Source organism: Podarcis muralis, chromosome 8 (genome assembly GCF_964188315.1).
Source record: "Podarcis muralis chromosome 8, rPodMur119.hap1.1, whole genome shotgun sequence".
NCBI classification, from domain to species: Eukaryota; Metazoa; Chordata; class Lepidosauria; order Squamata; family Lacertidae; genus Podarcis; species Podarcis muralis.
This window is the reverse complement of record NC_135662.1, coordinates 29,497,260-29,520,973: the sequence shown is the minus strand read 5'-3', so window position 1 is coordinate 29,520,973 and position 23,714 is coordinate 29,497,260. Positions and strand designations below refer to the sequence as shown.

The 23,714-nt window shown below is 43.0% G+C and overlaps 2 protein-coding genes across 7 annotated transcripts; one reads left to right on the top strand and one right to left on the bottom strand.

The window, feature by feature from the left end:
- Positions 1 to 375: 375 nt before the first annotated feature.
- LOC114600471 (fatty acid-binding protein, adipocyte-like) lies at positions 376 to 7,710 on the bottom strand. The gene is made up of 4 exons (XM_028736615.2): positions 7,550 to 7,710; positions 5,063 to 5,235; positions 4,362 to 4,463; positions 376 to 628 (listed from the first exon to the last, which is right to left on the bottom strand). Exons 1-4 carry the CDS (start codon positions 7,620 to 7,622, stop codon positions 578 to 580), a joined length of 399 nt encoding a protein of 132 aa, XP_028592448.1. The 5' UTR covers positions 7,623 to 7,710; the 3' UTR covers positions 376 to 577.
- A 6,096-nt stretch (positions 7,711 to 13,806) lies between these two features.
- Positions 13,807 to 17,986, top strand: LOC114600469 (myelin P2 protein-like). Of its 6 annotated transcripts, none has more exons than XM_028736609.2 (5): positions 13,807 to 13,930; positions 15,782 to 15,893; positions 16,469 to 16,641; positions 16,835 to 16,936; positions 17,815 to 17,986. In XM_028736609.2, exons 2-5 carry the CDS (start codon positions 15,821 to 15,823, stop codon positions 17,863 to 17,865), a joined length of 399 nt encoding a protein of 132 aa, XP_028592442.1. In that variant the 5' UTR covers positions 13,807 to 13,930; positions 15,782 to 15,820; the 3' UTR covers positions 17,866 to 17,986. The 6 variants fall into 6 exon arrangements, with proteins under 6 accessions (XP_028592442.1, XP_028592444.1, XP_028592447.1 ...); XM_028736611.2 differs by having other exon boundaries at positions 13,849 to 13,930; positions 15,785 to 15,893; XM_028736614.2 differs by lacking the exon at positions 13,807 to 13,930 and adding an exon at positions 14,296 to 14,404.
- Positions 17,987 to 23,714: the final 5,728 nt, after the last annotated feature.

Below are 23,714 nucleotides of genomic sequence, written 5' to 3'. Positions count from 1 at the left end.
CTGTTTCTGGACTACAATTTCCATCATCCTTGACCACTGGTCCTGCTAGCTAGGGATGATGGGAGTTGTAGTCCAAAAACAGCTGGAGACCCAAGTTTAGGAAACCCTGGTATAGACAATACCCAGCTAGATAGACCAATGTTCTGACTTCCTATGACAGCTGACTGAGCATCCATGCAGGTCCCACACCAAGGAAGGTCAGAACCTTCTGCTGTAGAAAAGAAATGGCTGTTCTAGATGCCAGGTTTTTGCTACTATTTTAAGGGGGGATTAATGAAGCTTGGCAGATCCCACAGAAAGAATTCTGAAATCTCACTTTGGATATATTCCTTATTTGACTTCCATACAGAATCTGACCGAAAGGAAACAGCAACATTGTTTCTTTATCATTAAGCACTTTATTGAATAGTCACCATACTTTTAGGTTGAATACTGTATACAGGTTCTTTGGAACGGTTCTATCAATAACATATCAGTTCTTTGGAGAAAGCAACTGCCTTGTGGGGCTCTGCATCCCGAACCAGCTAACTCTTCTGCTTCTGTGTCCCACTAACCACACAGGGGAAGGAGTCTATCTTCATGCTTTCTCATACACTCTGGTGCAGACAACGTTGTTCATTTCACACTCCTAGGAGGTAAAAGACAGGAGAATCAGTACATCACAAAATCCATTCTTTTCATACAAGCAACTTCAAACAAGTTGCTCAAGTGTTCAATTGTTCAAATATATAATTGTTGAAGTGAAAAGTTTCAAGATTTACAAGAATGCCAACAGTTGAGTCAGCAGTCTGACTTTAGCTAAGACAGCAGTATTAATTGTTTTATTACTTGCCCTTCACCAAAAGATCCCAGGACAAGTGTCAGCATAAAAAAACCACAGTAAAAAACCCCAAACCCATAACCTTAAAATCATAATCCATAACACACATTACAGGTAGAATACCAAACTCAGTTCTTAATGGCACAGGTAAAGAGGTTCATCTTCGGCAACCAACATTTGTTGTTAAAAGATTGTGCCAAATGCATCTCTGTGGTGAGGGAGTTCCACATTTTGAGGGCCATTGCCAAGAGGACTCTCTCACAGCTTGTCACCCCCTAAACCGGGAGGGCCTTCTCTGCTTATCTAAATCTCCAGGCTGTTGCTTCTCTTTCAGATGTTTGAGGCTAAAGTTTTAGGGCTTTAAACACTAACACAAACATCTTGAAGTAGGCTTGGAGGAGAATAGGCAACCAATACAGATGCTTCACTGCAAGTTCTGCAGCACCTACAGCTTTTAAGGGGAGTCCCACATAAATCAGCTTGCAATGGTCTAATCTGGGGGTTATCAGAGTATGGAGCATCTCCTGTTCACATCCCTTATGGTGTTTGTAAATGCAGGAGGACCAGAACTAGATTACTAGAGAACAAGCCTCCATTCAGATGCAGCCACAGTAGTATGAGAGATGCTTCTGCAGGTCACAAGTCAGAGTTGTTGACAAAATGACACAGCAAAATGGGCCTGGCCCAAATCACATGATCGTTCACACCACCAACCGGCAACCTCACTGGTGACCACTGTTACATCATTCACAAGCATCTTACAGCTGTGCACATATTTGCATACATGGCAGCAGCTTCCATGCCCCCACATATAAAGGGAGCCTTGTTCTGGTGAATGTCAAATGCTGAACACAACAAGTGATTTTGTGGGGAACCAACTTAACATGCCAGATGCAGGTGGGAAGTCAGTACTCACTAAGAGATCGTTCTGGATGTAAAGTGCTTGTTCTAAACCTTAAGCATGGGGTCAGGCCAGAACCCCAGAAAACCCAAAGCTTTTCCTGAGCCCCAGTAGCTTGCTTCTCACCAACAGATTTCCATGGGCCCCCAAAATTAGATTCTCCGTCCCCCAATAACCTCAAACCCTGAAGAAGAATGATGTATAACTGATTGTCATGCAGAGGCAGAATAAGCCACAGTAAATTGTTTTTATGCCTCAATGACTTCTAAGCTGCACTAGTTTAATATACTCTCTGTCAGACTTCCCAAAATGCAGTCTAGAAAATTCCAGCAGCTTCAAAAGTGCAGCCACTAGTTTGTTGCCCAATAGATTATTGACAACACACCTCTCCCAACATATTTTGGGACTCAATTCAAAGCACAGTTTTAGAGCTGTAAAGTTTTGGAGGTCTGGGTCCTGGTATTCTACGTTTGTTATCACTAGTGCTTTTGAGTATGTTCCTAATAAAAGGCAAAATATAGAGAACAGTGTTGATGGGGAACTTGTGGCCCTTCTGATTTCAGCAACAGTGTGAGATTGTGGGAACTGTAGTCAAACAACATCTGGAGAACCCACAGCTTCCCAACCTCTGATAGAGATTTGGAGATAAGAGCGTGTGTCCTGGAAGATAATTTTGATTCTTTTTCGGTGCAAAAAAGAGATACACCCTGACAGAAGAGAAGCTAGGCAGAGAGGTGCCCAGATTTCCCTGTACCTTAATGCTGACTGGCAGTATCAACCACTGTTTCATCCAATTACCTGGCGTCTCCCTTAATCTGTGAACTATGCCTACGGCTGGTAGTCTACATGCATGGACATGTGCAGAGTTCAGTAAGTTTGGCTAGATCTGACAACTGGCACAACAGCCAAAGAAACTTGGAGGTAAGTTCACGCCTGCAAGCTGGTCAACCCGCTTATGTGTCTGTGGGATTCCTCTTGCAGAAAGTCTTAGACAGCACCCTTGTAGCATCTTTGAAGTAGTTGCCATTAATACTTGATGTCCCCTGCCCCTGAGATCCTACACATTGGGGTGGCAAGCAGGGAGCTATTTGTCTACTCATTGCAAACCATTATTAGGAAGAACAACACACCTTTCACCCTAAGGTCCCAGGGCAGGTTACAACAATTAAACCCCAGTATTAAAAACTGTCATCAGTTTGTTTATAAAACCTGTGTTCTGCCAATTGCAGAGATGGTTTGAAACCCTGTAGGTACTGGCCACGGAATATGTCCCTTTACTCAACAGGATGGATTTTATAAGCCCATCAATTAGTGCCAAATTTATTGCCCGTCCTTCTCCAGTAGGTCCCAAGGCAGGTTACAGCACTATAAAATTCAGTATTAAAAACAATTAAAACAAATTACAGTCATTTGGACAGGGTGGGTCCTGAAAGCACACATCTCACATTTCAAAAGCCAGGCTAAATAGGTGCATCATCAGCATCTGCCGAAAGCTGTGTAGCGAAGGTGCCAGATGCACCTCTCTGAGGTGGGAATTTCACAACTCAGGGCCTACCACACATCCCAGGCTTATGAAGGGGGTGGAACTACCAAGAGGGCTCCCTCTGCTTATCTTAATATCCAAGATGGTGAGTAGGGAAGGATGCAGCCTCTCAGATATTTTGAGCATATGGGCTTTAAATAGTATTGTGAGTGCCTTGGATTGGGCCCAGAATACAACTGGCCACTAATGAAACTGTTTCAAAATGGTTTGTTTCTTTTTTGCAAATTCCAAGTAGACCCCAGCCAGTAACCTGGCTGCTGCATTTTGGACCATTTGAAGTTTCTGTGTTGTCTTCAAGGGCAGCCCCACCTAGAGCACACTGCAGTAATCCAATCTGGAAGTTACGCTGTAGCTGGCAACAGGAACTCCCTCAATTTCCAGTGCCTTCCAACAACCTGCATACCTACCTTTTCCATCTGACCCTATGTCTATACACTTGCAAAAATGGTATTCAGAACATTACCTTCATCATCAAAGACCATTTAAGCCCACTGATTCCAATTAACATGTATTCTTAACAATATCACTGAGTCAATAGCACTTTAAAATGGGATTGAGTGATGCCCTTGAACCAGCCTTCCCCCACCCGATGTCTTGGACTACTGTTCCCATCAGCCCGTTATCACGGCCATGCTGACTGGGGCTGATGTGAGTTGCAATCCAAACATTTTCAGCTGCCTTAAACCATAGCAGCATATTGTTCGATTTAAAGTTTGTCCCAAGTGAATTTTAGCTGTTTCCCGTTCCTGTTTCCTTAGGTTCAAATGCAAGGAAATGCTGGATCAGATTATGTACCATGGCTCTCACAAAATGAGAAACACCATGTTTACAGATATATTGTCCAAATACAAATGCCTGCAAGGAGCAGCCATCAAAGTGTGCTGTTTTGATGTAAAAAATTGTTTGAGCAATTGCATTCCATGCCCCCTTAAAAGTAATTTCTGTACCTATTAAGCTCTTCTGTCACCATGCATGGCATTTAGTATAGATTGCATCGTTGCTTCCATTTTTATCTCTCCCTTTCATTAGCGGTAGCGCATAATTTTGCCATTTCTACTGTCACATTGCAATATAGATACAAGAGAAAAAGAACTCACCACAACCAGCTTTCCATCTTCTATTTTTCTTTTTATTGTGGTCTCTTTGCCATCCCATTTCTGTGACTGATTGAGTGACCCATTGTCTAATGTTACAATACTCTGCCAAGAAAAGAGTGGATATCTGGTTAGTGGATCCAAAATCATGTTAAACTGTGGTTAAGAAGCTTATTTATGGTTTCGCCCAATGCATGAACTGGCAAACCATGGAGTGATTGCCAAAGCACACATCTCCAGAAGCTAAACCAGGGGTAGCCAAGGTGGTACCCTCCAGATAAAGCTTTTTGCTTGGCTGGATAGAAAGTAGAGATATGTAAATAAGGGGAGAGAGAGTATGTGGTTGGAATGTAGCCCACTAGACAAAAATCAGCACCACCTCCAGTGCTCTGCCCACTCTTCCATTGGACCCTGCCAACCCCTAGAACATGGCCCCCAAACAGTCGTTGACAAGAGAATGTGGCCCTCCGGATAAGAAATGTTCCCCATCCATGGCCTTGGAAGTGCATACCAAAGGTTCCCATGACCATTAACTACTGCTTGATACCTTGGGCAAACTCTTCCTCCACATTCAGGTGGAGAAATCAGTCCATCCAAATCTGATCTTTCAGATCCACTCCACCTCCCACACCACACTTCAAGTGATATCCATCCTGCACCACCAAGACTCGGATCAAATAAATTAAGAAAACAGCAGGACATACCTTTACTTTCCTGTCATCTGCTGTGGTCTCATCAAATGGTTCCCCCAGTTTGAAGGAAATCTCGGTGTTCTTTAAACTGCTCTCTGTTTTGATGGTTATAACATCTCCGTTGCAACTGATGATCACATTGGGCTTGGCAACACCAGCCAACTTCCTGGTGGGAAAGCCCACGCCTAGAAGCCAAATGAAACACTGTTAAGCTCTCAGCGTAAGCTGCTGGGTGTCTGAAGATCAAGGCAGTTAACTAGTCAGGGCAGTGGGACATCCCAAGCTAGGTCCTGCAGGATTACTTTAAGGAAAGAGTGGGGAAGATTTAAAAGCACAACATGGGCAGAGTGTTTGTTGTGGGGAAGGAAGGGAAAGGAGAATGTTAGCCGCTTTGAGACTCCTTAAAGGGAGTGAAAGGCGGGATATCAAATCCAAACTCTTCTTCTTCTCAAGCTTCCCTTCTCTGCAACTATTCACACACACACACACACACACACACACACACACACAAAACGGGGTCTACCTCTGGGCAGAGCATAACCGGAAGAAACAGCTAGAGAAAAACTATTTCAGGAGAAGAGCATTGGTGGCAAAATGGAGAATGAAGTGTTATGCATTCCCATGCTGTGCTATTGAGATAGTGCAGGACGAACATCTATCCAGAGCAGGATGCCATTTTCTACAGTAGTCATGTGCCTCCAAGAGTCCCAAGCTGGATGTGTGCACAATAGCAATTTCCTGCTTGTGTTTCTCAGTGACATATTCAGATGACCATTGTGACCTTCTGAAGTGGTAGCATATTGCCATCATGACTTGTAGCAATTGATAACCTTCTCCTCCATGAACGTGCCTAATCCCCTTTTATCCTGCGCTTTAAAGCTCAGTGTCCGAGCACTCTTCTTTTCTTTTGCTTCCAGAGCTTTCCCTGCAAAAACCCTCTCTTTAAAGCTGAAGGGCAACAAATGACAATTCAGGTTTTCCGTGGAATGCAGTTTGCTCCAATTCAGCTTTAGAGAGTGGGTCTTCACGGAGAAAGCTCCAGAGCAAAAAAAAGAGTGCCTGGACATGAAGCTTTAAAGTGTGGACCGCTTCTAGAGAGAGCAGAGGAAAGGCAAGCAAGGGTAAGTCCTGTACTGGTGGCCACTGACACATCTCAGGGGAAAACTTGTTTACCACTTTTGAGTTCCTTGGAGATATAAATGCAATAAAAAACAAAAAGACGGTAGCCAATTACAGAGTTTCATTTATGTACTACATAAACCATGCTCCCTGCTTTACGGTGCTTGCCACTATCCATTTCCAGTATGCTGGCCTTTCTGTTGTCAAAACCACACTGCCCATGAATAAGAGGAGAGTATCAGCAAACTCATGGTAACCTTCCTAATGGTTGCAGAAACACAAAGTATTTTTAGGGGGGGGGGACTTAGGGGGTCCACCCCCATAAAAACCCAGCTCAGTGAGGACTGAATGTGTTTACTGCTCATAAAATACCAGTTGAGCTCAGAAATGGGGGTGGGGGGACTGAAGACTGAACAGGGGCGGGGGAGAATAGAACGGATGGAGAACAGGATGAAAATCACATCTGGGTACATAGGCTAGAGGAAAACCACCTCATTGGATGGATATATCATTTCTGAGAAGTTACTTTCAAATGAACCCCAAAATGGACAGAAACCAAAGAGTGATGTAGCTAAACTGGCTACCAGTACTTCAATATCCCCCTACCCATGAAGAACCACCCCCCAGACCACTGGGGGCTGAGCATGTCCAGCGGGCACTGTTTAAAAGCAAGCAGAAAGGAGGGAAAACACCACAGATTAGCTGGTTCATGAAGAGAAGCACTCCACACTGAAATATTTTGTTGGCAAGCGGCACTTATGGCTTTTCTTTCTAGATATCCCACTGCTAAAATAGTAGCAACACTATTCAGGTAGCTATCAGTTCAGCAACATGATTAAATGGTAATGAGTAGAAAGGATTTCAATAAGTTTTTAAAAAATGGCCTAGCACTATAAACACTTTAAGTAGATTTTTTGAATAGTCCCGTGTTACAGACTTTTTTCTAGTACTAGTTAAAAAACAGAAAAATTAACAGATAAAAATGGTACCCTTGTAGCCTTTGTGTGGAAAATGGGCTGAGCTTACAATAGGTCTTACTACTTAATAAGCTTCTTTAGGATTACCATGCAATTTACTTGGAAATCATTCAAAATAACAATGTGGCACCTGCTTAATAAGCATGCATAGGATTATGCAACAACAACTTGATTTGAGTTACAGCATTCCATCCAGACTCTCACTTTATTAAAGAAGTCTAAATCCAGTAAACTCAGCAACTTAATATTAAATTCAGAACTATATACTTACAGAACAGAAGCTGATAATTTGTTTTTTAGTTATCAATGTGGCTGGGGAAAAAGTATTTTCACACATAAAAAAACTAAAGCAAAAAACTCAGCATCATAACCAAACCCACAAAAAATATTGCTTCCTACTTACCAAGTTCTTTCATATAGTCATCAAATTTTTCAGTGGAAACAAGCTTCCAGGTTCCCAAAAATTGTTCACACATGGTGTAGGATTAACTAAGTCTCCTGAGGAACTTCTTACAAGTTTAACTAAGCACCACAAAGAGCACAGCACCTCTACTATACAGCCAGATGATGACTTTAAAAAGAAACCCTGAACATGTGACCCTCAAAAGATTAGCCAATGGTAACAGAGACTCTCAAGGACTCCAATTACCAGAGTTTCTTCCTTTCTCAGTGGGTCATAGTACTATTAGTCACTGCAATATAAATCACTGTATTGTCAGCACTTAATTATTGTGCTTGAGTGTCTGTGGCAATTTCTGCTGTTGCATCCTAATTAATTTTCCTGGTTGGGGAGGAAATATTGTAACCTTTATTCTGCATTGATTTAGTAATGACTCCTCGCCACCACATGATTACACACTCACAATTACTAACAGAGGAATCCTGTGCATGGTTCATTCAGAAGATAGTGGGGCCCACAGTGCTATCTTCTTCCATAACTCAGCAGCATAGAAATACTTGAGTTGTCTTAAATGGTGCATGCCAAAACTTTAAATGCATGGTGGTAGAAGAGCTGCTTTAGTTGCTCTTGGGTAGGTGGATCAAAGACTGTGATCTTCAAAGCTGCTCAGATGTGGCAGCTTGGATAATCAAAAGATTCTTATTACAATATCATGTAAATGTTATGGGAGTGATTTTTGAATCAGAGTGGCTATGAGAAAATGAATGCAATCAACTCTCATGTCACGCTGATTCACATTACAGTCCTGTGCATGTCTATTCAAAGGTAAGACCAAATTCAGTTCAGAGGGATTTACTCCTTACTAAATATGCACAGGATTGCAGCCTTAGCCTACTAAAGTTCATAGGCCCATTCATGGGTGAGTAGTTTCAGAAGTGCACTCATACGGCTAGACCCTATGCATTCTTACTCCAAACTTTGTCCCACTGAAATTTTAGCATGGTACTTACTCCATTCCTGCCAACCTAGCAGTTTGAAAGCACGTCAAAGTGCAAGCAGATAAGTAGGTACAGCTCCGGCGGGAAGGTAAACGGCGTTTCCGTGTGCTGCTCTGGTTTGCCAGGAGCACCTTAGTCATGCTGGCCACATGACCTGGAAGCTGTACGCTGGCTCCCTCGGCCAATAAAGCGAGATGAGCACCGCAACCCCAGAGTCGGCCACGACCGGACCTAATGGTCAGGGGTCCCTTTATCTTTACCTTACTTACTCCATTGTATGTGTGTGCATAGAACTGGAAGCTTAAACTGGCTTGTCTCCTTTAATTCACACTCAGTTCACACTCAGAACAGATCTGGTGAAATCAATGGACAAATCAAACATGTCACTGATTAGGATTTATGCCAGGCATAGGCAAACTCGGCCCTCCAGATGTTTTGGGACTACAACTCCCAACATCCCTTGCTAACAGGACCAGTGGTCAGGGATGATGGGACTTGTAGTCTCAAAACATCTGGAGGGCCGAGTTTGCCTATGCCTGATTTATGCTGTTATGGACAAATGCAAATAGAAAAGAAAAGGAAGAATTGTTCTTGCTAGGGATGGGCAAAACTGTAATTTGGTTTCTCTCAATTTCTCATTTTTCCAAACCTATGTGATTTTGCCAAATATGCATGCTTTGGCATGCAATTTCCCCTAATATAGATTTTTGTGTTACGGTATTTCCCCTAATAAATGCATTTTTATAGTATATGATTTTATTATTATTTTTTGGTACAATACTGGGCTGAAAAACTGCACTGCAAAAATGTGCAAATTTCAAAGGATTTCTGTGTTTTGGGTTGCACATTGTTTTGGAACATGCAAGTTAGGTAGCTTCTCCTTTATATGTGAACAGAATCTTGGAGAAGCCAGTTCCAGAGTCTGACGATGTGCTGATTGAAGCAGTCCTTGCTTTTGTCTTAGCAGCACCCTTAACAAAGCACAGTACCCAGTGGCGTAGCGTGGGGGGTGCAGGGGGGGCCGGCCGCAACATCTGGGGTTAGGGCAAATCCACGGGTTAGGGGGCGCAAATCCACGGGTTAGGGAGCGCAAATTCACGGGTTAGGGGGCGCAAATTACTTGCCTTGCCCTGGGTGCTGACAACCCACGCTACGCCACTGACAGTACCTTGGATTCTTTAGGGAAATTCACGCTTGTTGAAATAGTTTCACAGTGCTTTTAGTGTATAGCACTGGTGTTGCTTTAAGCTAGATGGTGAGAGACCTTTGAGGCCGCCTAACAATATTATTCAACCTTTCACTCATTTTTGAAAGGAATCAGTCTTTTTTTGAACTTTGTTCCTTCATTTCCTCCCTCTCGCTGGCTCCTAGCTTTGACTCTTGCTTCTTTGCCCATTTAAGAGGGGAAATGAGTTTTCAGTTATACAGCTGGGCTTTTATAGAGGGAAATTATTCTATTATTCTTTGTGACAAGCAGCTCTTGTTTACGTGGCCCTTGGGAGAGCCTTACAGGAGTAGGGTTCTGGTTTTTCTTTTTTCTTGGCAGGACTCCAGTGAATTTATCAGCTTCATGACGGGAAGATATTCAACAAACAAAGCTTTTCTCATTATGAAGGCTGTGTACACACTACACATTTTAAAGCACCCCCCCCCCCCAAAAAAAGAATACTGGGAACTGTAGTTTGTTAAGAGTGCTGGGAAGTGTAGCTGCAGTTCCCAGAAAGCACAGTCAGGGTGGTCAGATAAACACTTCACACATGAGGTCATGTGTTGCCCGTTTTCTTCATGTGATAAGGGTTCTATGCATGCACAGACAGCTCCTCCATGTAAGTAGATCATAGAATCATAGAATTCTAGAGTTGGAAGACCCTGAGTGTCACAATTCAAAGTGTCAGTGCTGACTTTTAAAGCCTCAGCCCAGTATACCTGAAGGCGTGTCTCCACCTTCATCATTCAGCCCGGACACTGAGGTTCAGCTCCTAGGGCCTTCTGGCAGTTCCCTTACTGCGAGAAGTGAAGCTACAGGGAACCAGGCAGAGGGCCTTCTCAGTAGTGGCGTCTGCCCTGTGGAACGCCCTCCCATCAGATGTCAAGGAAATAAGCAACTATCTGACTTTTAGAAGACATCTGAAGGCAGCCCTGTTTAGGGAAGTTTTAAATGTTTGATGTTTTATCGCTTTATTATTATTATTATTATTATTATTATTATTATTATTATTCTGTTGGGAGCCGCCCAGAGTGACTGGGGAAACCCAGCCCGTTGGGTGGGGTATTATTATTATTATTATTTATTATTATTATTATTATTGATCTATTTCAACCCCTGCAATACAGGAATATGCAGCTGTCACATAAAAGGATCAAATCTGAAACCTTGACGTTATCAGCACCATGCTCTATCAGCTGAGCTATCCAGGAGCTCCACACATGTATTTTGGCAGACAATGTGTGCCAAGTGTGCAGATGGTGGGCACATGACTGCCACATGTATTGCCAGTGTAGGCATGGTGGCAACAGAGGGCTAGCCCACACAGTCCCCCATCATTATTTGAATATATGAAGGAGTTCCTCTAAACTCCCCCAGTTGTAATAGGCAGAACATACCAATTCTGCCTCTTCTATGCTTTCCTGACATTCAGGCAGTGGTGACTGAAGCTCAAGGACTTCAGTTTATGGTATTTCATATAGGGCAGCTGTTGGAAAGGTCTTGTCCTTTCTGCCTTCCAGAATCTACCACTGCGCAACATGATTCACAACCCAGCTAGTAATCCACATGAAAGTAATTTATGAGTCAAAAGTTGAACTCAGTGCTTTATGCAGGTACATAAACCAAGCTTGGCATGGACTGGGAGTAGGTGGCAAAGTCATGCCACAATGTTCCAGACATCTAAACAGGCGTTGCAAAGATTGCTTCCTGGGAAACAGGTTTGCTGGGCAAGCCAGGCTCCTGCTTGCTCCTTAAAATGGTAGGCTGGAGTCATACTCATCTTGAAGCTCTGTAGCAACTCTTGTTGTTGTTTTGTTGTTATGTTGTTTCAGGACTGGTGGTTTTCTTGGACTTAATCTGAACTGAGGCTGATTTCAGGCATGATTTGCAGCTAAGCTTTGCTAATACAATGACAAAGATCTTTAAGAGTTCTAAAAACCCTGCTAGTCAATGTCCTGTTGAATATTATTCTAAAAAATATAACTAATCGTTCTGTAAGAACTGACATTAAACCGCCTACAGCTAAGAAAAAGGAACTTCACAAAGTTTGATCTTCATCTTGGAAAAATTGATAAACAGCAGGAATACACTGGAGACGTAAACAAGACATTTTCTGCTTAGACTGGAGATACATTACAACACAAACTCAGGTGTTTCCTTTTTCCTGGCTATCAGGATTTCTATCCTACAGCTGCTTTGTATTTGACGTTCCTGCTTTTAATTACAAGTAATTAGGAAGGGCAACATTGTTGCAGGCTTCCTCTTGAACAGTTCAGCAAATGAGTTAGATTACCTTTGCTACTGCAAGATGGTTGCCAGTCTAGCTTAAAGTTGACAGAAACTTTATAGTACAGAGACACCACAGGAGATCAAACTACCAAATACAGTATGCAACTTTCATTGGTATCATCTTACAATGAGGCAGATATTGCAAATATCAGATGCAAACAAATGGGTGATAAAAGGAGTTGAAGTTTCCTTGTTCTAACTGACCCTCTCCTTTTTTCAACTTTATACACAGTAAGGTAAAGGTAAAGGTACCCCTGCCCGTACGGGCCAGTCTTGACAGACTCTAGGGTTGTGCGCTCATCTCACTCTAGAGGCCGGGAGCCAGTGCTGTCCGCAGACACTTCCGGGTCACGTGGCCAGCGTGACAAAGCCGCATCTGGCGAGCCAGCACAGCACACACGGAAACGCTGTTTACCTTCCCGCTGGTAAGCGGTCCCTATTTATCTACTTGCACCCGAGGGTGCTTTCGAACTGCTAGGTTGGCAGGCGCTGGGACCGAGCAACGGGAGCGCACCCCGGCGCAGGGATTCGAACCGCCGACCATGTGATCGGCAAGTCCTAGGCGCTGAGGCTTTTACCCACAGCGCCACCCGCGTCCCTTTATACACAGTAGTAGGCAGAAATTCAACAGTGGCATGAAGTATTCCCACAGCCTGGAGAAAGGTAACAGCCACAAGGGACACTATAATAGCGAAGTCATTGCTGGTGTTAAAAAGGTTTGTTTGGATTGTTTTGTGTCAAATGGATAGCTTTTTACATCAACATTGCATCAGTTGTGCATCCAAACTTGACCCGCTTCTTAACTGAATGCAGAATTGTTTTTAGTAAAGCAGGTTTTCCAGCTGCTCAAATTCCCCATCAGACACTCCACACTAATAAGAAGCTGAACCAACATAAATTGTGTTCTGCTCCTTGCTTACACCCTGTATCTGCGGCAATTTCTCCATAACAGTCAGTGCTTATTTACAGTACAGTGAAGATTCATTTATGATTCTGCCTTAGTTCATTAACTAACAGGCCCAAACAGGTGGACTTTGAGACTATTTACAAAGATGTGAAAAGTGCTACCTGCCCAAAGATGTAGGTGAAGAAGAGAAGGTTCTGGCCCAGAAGATGATGGTACTTTCACATAGTTTAGGCAGTTTGTTTTGAAGCATTCTGCCCTATATTTGTGTACATGTGGTCCCTGACATTGGGTCATAATCCCCAGCCCCTGCCCATTTTTCCAATTGCCAGTTGCTTTCTAACGGCACATTTTTCCAGCTCTAAATTTTGCATCCAACTGCACAGTGGAAGTTATTTTCTCTTTCATTTATTCTGCTTTGACCTAAGTGTAATCATTGTGGTTTCCTTCTGTGAAAATGCTGGTAAGGAGCAGTAATGACCATTTTATCTCACACAGCTTTCTTATTAACCTTCAAAACTTCCAGAGCAACTTTCTCTGCTAATACATGTAGTATTTGAAGTGCACTGACACGCAGGGGCCAGAAAGCAACTTTAGCTTTGCTTCCCTGCTGCGTTTTGTATCGGACATTTTTTTTATCTAGCTGCACTTTTCAGTCTATTAGAGGACTGTACCAAGTGTCATGGCTGTTTAGGGTGGGTGGAGAGAAGGAAAGGGAGAGATTGAGTAACTGGATTGAAATTTCACTTCAGGGTGAGATTTAAGAACACATGAGGATACCCTCATTAGCTTACAAGCATTTAACCTGCCAACGCTCTGTACTACTAACACAAAGTTTCTATCCATCACCTTTCTAGAATGTCACCTACCCAGAAAGAAAAAGTCCTTGGGCCCCTTTTGACCCTGGAAATATTTCAGGTTTTGAAGCCATAAGGCTTTAGCACCGTGTTGGCAATCTCAGTATTAAGGATAATATATCTGTATAGGTAAGCTGTGAACTTTTAAAAAAGGTTTCTGGGGAAACACTGACCTTTTCAAGTACATGATTTGCTTTGATTGAAATTGCTTCTATCTATCTACTTATTTGCAAGCACTTTTCTTTTCCATGCTTTCGGGATGGGCCTGCCACCTTCTGCACCTCTACCCCAGAGCAAGTTTTCTACTCAAGCTACATAACAGGCAGAAACCCAACAAATGCTACTTTCCTCCGGCATATGCATGCAACTGACGGGGCGGTTCCTCACCAGTTGAATTATTGCCTGCTATACAGCTGCTAGGGACGCTGGTGGCGCTGTGGGTAAAAGCCTCAGCGCCTAGGGCTTGCCGATCGAAAGGTCGGCGGTTCAAATCCCCGCGGCGGGGTGCGCTCCCGCTGCTCGGTCCCAGCGCCTGCCAACCTAGCAGTTCGAAAGCACCCCCGGGTGCAAGTAGATAAATAGGGACCGCTTACCAGCGGGAAGGTAAACGGCGTTCCGTGTGCTGCGTTGGCTTGCCAGATGCAGCTTGTCACGCTGGCCACGTGACCCGGAAGTGTCTGCGGACAGCGCTGGCCCCCGGCCTCTTGAGTGAGATGGGCGCACAACCCCAGAGTCTGTCAAGACTGGCCCGTACGGGCAGGGGTACCTTTACCTTTTTATACAGCTGCTAAAGAGAGGGAAGGCCCAGTAAAAAAAAATAAATGGATTATTTGCAATGATTAGGCCGTGTGTGTCTATAATGTGGCCTGATTTTTAGAGGCATTGTCCTCTCTTTGAAGGAGCCCTCAGTGTGAAAAACTGATCCAATGCCAGCTTAAAGATAAAGAACCATTAAAAGGAAGGACCTGGAAGAGGCCTGCAGGCCACTAGGGTTGCCAGGTCAAGGGCATCTCAGACCCTGAGATTTCAGGGCCCAAATCTGAGACCTAGGGATGGGCCCTGGCCATGTTATGGCAAGATGCTCCTGGTGATGTCACGAGGACAGGCCCTAGAGAAGGAAGTTAATGGGGAGTGAGGAGCGGAGGAGGACAGACCACACAGAGTGTCAGTGCTATAATTTGCAGCTAGCTTCTGCCAGGCTGAAACATGCAAGTTGCATGCATCAGGCCCAGGGGAAAAGTGTGAGCAAATAGATGAGTGAACAGCAGCAGTGCTGTTTCCTGTTTTCCTCCTCCTTGAACATTGGGCCTGAAGAGGCAGGAGGAGGGAAATGTGCTGGCAGCGAGGAGAAGCATCATCACAGACCCTCCAAGTGTCCCTTTTTTCCAGGGACGTCCCTGATTTAGAAAAGCCGTCCTGGTTTCTGATTTGATCCTGGAATGTCCCACTTTTCCTTAGGCTGTCCCTATTTTCATTGGAGAAATGCTGGAGGATATGGAGTTATCCGATCCCCAAGCTTCCTCTATAGGGAAGTTTTTTAAAAAAATGTTTACTGTTTTATTGTGTTTTTATGTATGGTGGAAGCTGCCCAGAGTGGCTGGGGCAAGCCAGTAGGATGTGTGGGGTATAAATAGTAAAATTATCACTATGGACTGGGACGTCCCTATTTTCATCGGAGAAATGTAGTAGGATATGTCATCAGTTGATGAGAGATAGTAGTGAACCCCTAGGCAACCCAACTATTTAAAGGTCTAAATGACTGAGGCCCCAAATATTTGAGATACCCTCTCAGATCAGCAGAGGGACCTTCTAGGTAGTCCCACCACCCTTATAAGTTTGGCAGGTGGCAGCCCAGGAGACGACATTCTGTAGCAACTAACTCCCTGTCTGAACATGCCAAGGGCATAAAAAAATCTGGAGCTGGCCCGCCAAAAGCTACCTTTTTCCTACAAAAAAATATCATCATGTTTCCCCATACAGCAGTACTCACGAGGATTTCCCCCCCATCACTCTTACATAATGGTTGAGCAGTTCTCAGGAACCTGGAAACTCATCTCTAGTGAAAATTTTGATGAATATATGAAAGAACTGGGTAAGCAAACATTTTGTCACAAACTAAGGGCTTATCCCCTGGGGGAAATGGCTCTTTAGCATTCAATCCAAGGAAACGGCAGATTTTCTCTGGATTGATGTTTGCTCCGATTTAGCACTAAAGAATAGGTTTTCCCTGGGAAAGGAGTGGGGCAACAAGAAAACTGTTCAGAATGAGTCTGAGGCACTTTGGCTTAAAAGAAATACTGTTTAACAGAAAATAGATGTTATCATGGACTGAATATCTTAAATACTCTCCTCCCACTGTTTTTATGTAACTGGCAGATGGAGAATCAGAAGTCCTTTTTATTTTTCTCTAATGTTTCTTTTCCTTTTTTCCCTTTCCTTTTTCTATTTTCTCTTTCTCTCTCCTTCCATCTTCTTGTTTCTTTCCCCTTTCTTTGTCTCTGTTTTTTGCTTTCTTCTTCTTCTTTTGGGTCATATTTTGGGGGCCTTTGTTAAGGTCCAGGGATTGTGTACTCATGGGGTTGGTAGATGGTTGAGAGTGGCCCTAGGTGAGAGACAGGGTAATGTCAGTCTCCCAAGGTGGAATTCTGTTTTCCTTCTCATCTGCAGGAGTAGGTTTTGCCCAAAGGAAACTGGCCAGCCTAGCCAAACCCACCATGATCATCACCACAGACAAAGATGTAGCCACCATCAGAACAGAGACTGTCTTTAAAGTTGCTGAGATTTCCTTCAAGCTAGACCAAGAGTTTGAGGAAATAACAATGGATAACAGGCGTGCCAAGGTGAATATTATTGTTTCCCCTAGGAATGGTTCCCATGGTGGGAAGTGCAGTATCTTGACAGAGGGGTCTGCTAATAATCAGAACTTCAATTAGATAAATACAGTATATTGCTGTTGGTGGGGGAGAAGAAAGATAGCAGGTAAAACCAAAAATTCATCTCCTTATAACTCTTACTTTTATCATTATTTTTAAGAGCATTATAACAAGAGAGAATGATACTCTGATTCAAGTGCAGAAGTGGAATGGCAACGAGACTATCATCAAACGAAAAATAGCAGATGGAACTATGGTGTTGGTAAGCTTTTTCCATTTCATTCATACATCCATGTGACCAGGGGAAGGACCATAGTCCAGTGGCGGAAGATAGGGCTGCCATATGTCCGGATTCTGTTGGACATTACAGGGATTTCAAAGGCGGAATTGACGTTTGGGGGGAATATAGCAACCCTATGGAGCATTCAAACAGTTCCAGGTTCAATCCTGAGTATCGCCAGCTAGGGCTGCTAAGGTCCTCTGTCTGAAAGTCCCTGCCAGTCAGTGTGAGACAGAACTGAACCAGATGGACCAATGGTCTGATTATGCAGGGCAGCTCATTACGTTTCACCCGGGGTTTTAAGGCAGTCAGTTCTGTTGTTGTTGTTGTTTGCTTAAAGTTGCAGCAATCAAGGCTGTAGTGTCAAGAGCCAAGGATAATGCTATTCTTCCCAATCAAGTTGATTTCACCAGTACTAGGACATAGTATACCTTCCCCGCCCATCAGACTGGAGCATGGAAGGGAAAAAACAAGAAGAAATTGGGAAGAATAGCATTCTCCTTGGCTCTTGACACTACAGCCTTGATAGCTGCATTGTATTATGACAACCACCCTTCTGAAGTTAACAAATTGCTATTCTACCCCTATGTCCTTTCTGTGAGGCAGTTACAGAAGGAGTGAGTAGACAGCCCCCAAAGTATATGAGGAAGGGTAGGATTCGTGTGTCCATGATTTCAACAGCATGTGCAGGTCTGCTGCTTGGTCATAAGCTATGGTTTAATGTAACATGCAAACTGGGCCAGTGTGACTGGCAACAGCATCACAACCCCACACATAGAAACAACTGAGAAGACACCAGCATTGCTATAAAGATGATTGAAGACTATGGATTGTAACCTATTATTCTTTTCATTTGCTAGGAATGTATCATGAATGACATCATTTGTACCAGAGTCTATGGAAGAGTGTGAAGACATTATCTTTCCATTTCAGCTTGTTTTTCCTACGGCATATTAGTTTAGCGTTACATAAATGAGCACAGCGCTTATGTGGAACTGAAATAAATAATTTCAAGGAATTGGCTTAAAGGAAGCTGCTTCAGTGACAGCCTTTCATATCACTCATACTCAGTCACCCGCACACACAAACACATGCCCTTTGAACAAGCTTACTTTGCAAAATTGAACACAATTCCTTTTTGCAAACTAAGTTTGTTACAGTTTCATGCATGTAAGAACATTCTTAATTGCAAAGGTGTATTTTGCATTTCAGCATTTTCCTTTCGGACACACCAGTTTCCAGGAATATTTGCACCAGAATGCAAATCAGTGTAGGGGGCAGTGGCTGTAGCTTACCAGATTCGGATGGAATGTGTTATTGAGCAAGAAGCCCCTTTGAAGTCGGGCTGTATAATAAGCTACTTACCCAAATCTGGCTGTGAACTGCAGCTGTTGATTAAAGGGTTATGATAATATACTTAGGGTATCCAGTAAAGGCTAACTTGAAGTTAAGTCCAGTGGAGTTTGCAGTTTACATTTTGGGATGAAAGACACGCTAGGGAGAATTTAAATAAGAGGCAAACCATATATTCCAAACAGCAGACAATCAAGTACTTCCCCAACTCTGAACATACATAAATCCCACAAAGCTTGATGCATGAAAAAAGCTAGCACATTAGGGAGGCACCTAGGCCAATATCAGTTTTCCAAGTACAGAGTGCTTTTCTCTCCTCTGTACATACAAGTCCCTATGCTAAATTTAAAGTAGTACAGTTGTACCTCTGCTTACATTTCCCTCTGGTTATGTAATCTTTGGGATGCGGATGTGGCAAACCCATAAGTATTTTTCGGTGTTTTGTCCTGTGCGCATGCGCAGAAGCGCTCTACGTGCCACGCACATGCACAGAAGCGCTAAACCATGCTGCATGCATGCCCAGAAGCAGTCCTCCAGTTGCAAATTCCTCGGGATGCGGCCAGACCTCCGGTACGGATTCTGTTTGCAACCAGAGGTACCACTGTAGAGATAATAATGGGGTACTTGCTGCTATAAAGGTAAAAGGTAAAGGACCCCTGGATGGTTAAGTCCAGTCAAAGGCGACTATGGGGTGTGGCGCTCATCTCGCTTTCAGGCCGAGGGAACCGGTGTTTGTCCACAGACAGCTTTCCGGGTCATGTGGTCAGCATGACTAAACCGCTTTTGGCACAACGTAACACCGTGACGGAGCGCACAGAAAGGCCATTTACCTTCCCGCCATAGCAGTACCTATTTATCTACTTGCACTGGTATGCTTTTGAACTGATAGGTTGGCAGAAGCTGGGCTAAAGCAATGGGAGCTCACCCTGTCGTGTGGTTTTGAACCGCTGACCTTCTGATCAGCAAGCCTAAGAGGCTCAGTGGTCTAGACTACAGCGCCACCTGCTCCTGCTGCTGCTGCTATGGTATCTGGCTGTATGCATAATGCACAGAACTAATGCATAAAAACATAAGAGCCCTGCAGGCGCAAGCCAAAGTTCCATCTAATGCATCATTCTTGCAGTGGCGAACCAGATGTCCTCAGGATGCTTGCAAGCAGGACTTGAGTGCGAAGTATTCTCTCCCCAGTTGTGACTCCCAGCAATGGGTATTTAGAGGCACACTGCCTCCTCCATCCACTGCCTTGATGGCCTACAGTTCTAGTGACTAAGATACTGAAGTAAGACCTGCGGGATAAATCCAACCTCATATAACCAACATGCTTACCTCAATTTAATGCATTAGGGGGTTAAACCCACAGAGTAAGAAATCTTGCCAGGTTTAGCTAGTCCACACACCCTCTCACCTTGAGAGGGTTACCAAACTTTCCTCAACAAAACTAATAAATGAAATAGAAATTAAAACAGGATTATTAACTACCGTTAGACCCACAGGCTACGTTATTTGGATATTGTTATCTGTTCTTTGCCAGCAGGTCCTAAGGTGAGCTACCACAATTTAAAATCCAGCAATTAAAAACAATTAAAATTTAATTTACAGGAATAGGGGATTAGAAAAGCATTTCCTCCCTTCTGTTACATAAGCTATTTTGGGGATATGGGCAATTGTAGCCTTCCAGCTTCTCTTGACCTTGTAGCTCCATTTCCCACCGTAGCTGGATCCAATTTTTAAAGAATCTCTTATTTAAGTAAAGCATCATTCCGCCGCAGTCTGAGTTGGTGGGAAACTGATAATCCGTATGCTTGCCGGTGTGTAGACCAGCCTTCCCCAACCTCGCCCCCATCAGATGTTGCTCATCATTCTTCACCATTGGCTGTGCTAGCTGGGGCTGATAGAGATTGAAGTTCAAAACATCTGGCAGGCACCTGGCTGTCCTCAACCCCCGGCGTACCTGGTGGCAAGTCCCCACTGGTGTATGCAGTCCCAAAAAGTACAGTCCTGAATTGCTTCTGGAATATCCAAGCCAAGGCCCATCTGCATGGGAAGTCCACCAGACACAGAACCTCACCTCTGCTTCCCATTTATCCCTTGCATGCTGATTGCAGCTTCTAGGCTAGATGAGGCATGTGACCCTCACCTGTTCCAAGCTCACTCCAGCTGAGGAATCACAACCTTCTCCCACAGCTGGTGAGCTCCATCTGATCAGCTCATGAGCTGGGCTGTGGGCCCTTGCTGGCCTCCGCCTCCTAGAGCACACCTTCCACTGCTCCCTATAGCTCAGAGCCCGCCATGTTCATGGAGATGGGGGGCTCAGGCTCTGGCAATAGGCCCTGCTTTGGTCCTTTACACCAACACCAACCCCCTTGCCGTGACCCCCATGAGTACTTTATTTCTTCTTTTTTTAATTTTTTATTTCCAAAACCGAAAAAAGAAAAATGACTATAGCTGGTTACAATACCACCAAGTGGTTCAGAGATTTAATCAGGATAAAAAGGGCTTTGAACAAAAAGTGTCAAAATTACAAAGTGAATTAATACAACCTAAAAAGAAGACCATCTCTAAAATGTACAATTTGCTGTTAGAGTGGAATTGAAGGATGAAACAACCAAAGAAGTAATGATAAAGTGGGCAAAGGATTTTGGTCATACAATCCAATTGGAAAATTGGGAAAGGTTGTGGAAGGTAGATATCAATTTCACAACCTGTCATACGATAAAAGAGAACACAATGAAAATGTTTTACCGCTGGTACCTCACTCCGGAAAAATTGGCTAAGATTTACAAAAAGCAGTCAAACTTATGCTAGAGATGTAAGAGGGAGGTGGGAACCTTTTATCACACATGGTGGGGATGTAAAATTGTAGGGAAATTTTGGAATGAGGTATATGAGGAGCTGAAAAAATTATTCAAGATTTCATTTGCCAAAAAGCCATACTTTCTATGTCCCCAATCTCTCCTCCTCCATCCCCAGCTTGCCTCGGTATGTATCAGTCACGGCTACACCCCTCACCTGGATCCTCTTTCCCCTCCCCATGGTCCTGCCAGTTCGTGACACTGGTTGAAGAAAGCTGGAGTCAACTTTCTGGTGCCTGCTAAAGAACACAGGAAGTTGTCTCATAGTATTAGTCCAACCAGCTCTACGCTGTACCTGAAGTATCTGAAGAAGTGTGCATGCACATGAAAGCTTATACCCAGAACAAACTTAGTTGGTATCCAGAAGGTGCTACTGGACAATTTTTTATTTCAACTGCTCTTTCCACAGTAATTTTCTGATTTCTGTTTTAAACTTTTTAACTGTATGGTTTTATATATACTTTTTGTAAACCACTTACATTTTTTAATGTATATAAAATATAAGTATATAAATATTGTTATAAATAAAAAAAATAGAAGATTCTTGGTTGTAACAAAACTGGAACCCAGTATTAATGGACTATTCGACAAAATAGTTAAAGCTCTATTGAATATATGAAAAGAAAGGCGCACACAATTAAATCCATCCATAACCCACAGATATATTTGGTGGAACATTTTCTGATTTTAAAAAAATTGCAGAGGCATACATTTCCTATTTTGTGAGGTTGTCTTTCTTATTTGCTTTGTGTTGTGTTATGTTCTATAAACAAAATAAGTAAGAGGGTTAAAAAAAAACCCAAACACTGTTTGGATCTAATCCTATATGTAGATATAGGTTAATTACTCTTGCCAAATGGAAATTGTTAATTTCAATGTGACATTGAGGCATATGATGTGAGCATGTCCAGTGATATATATTTTTTGGTCTGTAGTCATTGTTGGCATTCATTTTGTATTGCACAAATGCTTTTCATTTGCAGATGTTCATCTACTTTTAAATTATATTCCTGTGAGGACTAATGGTAGGACAGAGATGGATTTTGCAAGCCCTTATGGCTGCCAAGAGGCTTATACTTCAAGCCTGAAATGACACAGAACACCCACCATCTATTATACAAAGATCCAGGGACTTTACTGCCCTTGCTACGTTTGAACACATTTCTTATAAATGCTAATTTCCTTTGGATATGTATCAGGATATTTCGATAACCTATATTGACTTGCATGTTTAAAATGAGATGGATGTATTGGTCGTCATTGTGTTATTGTGAGCTGATGTTTCTTGTTGAAAAAGAAATGGTTAATTGCACAGATGAGAGCAGCACATTTCATGTAGAGTTGCCCATAAGGCTGTTGCAACTCTAATCTCTTCGCTAAGTCCTTTACCCCAAACAATTTTTCAAGAATGGGGGAGGGAGATGGTACCAGCTAGTGCCGAGCACAGCTGGAAAAAATACCATGCTTATCAGTTAGTATTTTTCAGCCCGTTATCTCTCTTAGCCATAAACATCACCCAGTTTTATTCTGCTGATAACAATCTGAGTAAAGTTTATATAACATTTTAACTAAAGCTTCCCTTCATTTTGCAGACATTAACACGTTGCTTTTTAATGTAAGTGAAGATTACGTTATTGTGAAATCTGTGGAGGAATGTCTGGTTTGAAATGCAAGACTGTACACTTTTATATGTGAATGTCTACAAGACAGCACACTTGGAAAAGTATGTGAAATACAGAGCAAAGATAGCTGAGCTCCCCCCGAGGAAAAAAAAATCCAAAGGCCATCATCATAGGGCAATTCCTGATATCAGACCTTTACTATGAGTGAGACTTGGAAAATACTGAATTTAGCCAGGCAACAGCAGGATCCTAAAGCACCCAAATATGGGATCTTATTCTCTAGAACCAATCCCTCGAAGTAAAGCTATCTGGCTTTTATTACTTGAGGGATGTCAACAGCAACAAACTGATGTACAGCCAAAGAGACAATGTGTTTGCCCGTTTGTTTTAGAAATGTGAACATACCATATTGGTGTATTAGCACAAGTAAGAGTATATTAGTAAGAGGAAGCAATGTACAGCATTATAACTTGGGGAAATGAGTCCCTCTACTGGCTGGCTAACAACTATACAGGACACTTCATTTTTAGCCATGCCTGATTTAATAGTGATGCAACTCATGCAAAGGAATGCGTATTAGTTCTTTTTCAAAACGATGAACTCAAGCGTAGCCAGCCCTTCCCTTGCACAGAAGCACAGGCACACCCTTACTATTTTACACACCTTTTCCTCTTATTGTTTCCAAATGCCTCTTCTCAAGTACATCTCTTCCTTGGTTTTTTGTTAAAGGCAACAATGCGTATGGGACAATGCCAAGGCTACTCCCATCAATTATGTTGCAACAGGACATTCGATCACAGGTGCTGGATATACAATTTTAGACTAGCTTTTAAGAAAACAACTACCACTGAAATACATGTTTTAATTACTGCTCTGTGAAGGCGGCGCTGGAGCATGCAAATTTCTGAAAATAAAGGGCAAGAATAGTCACGG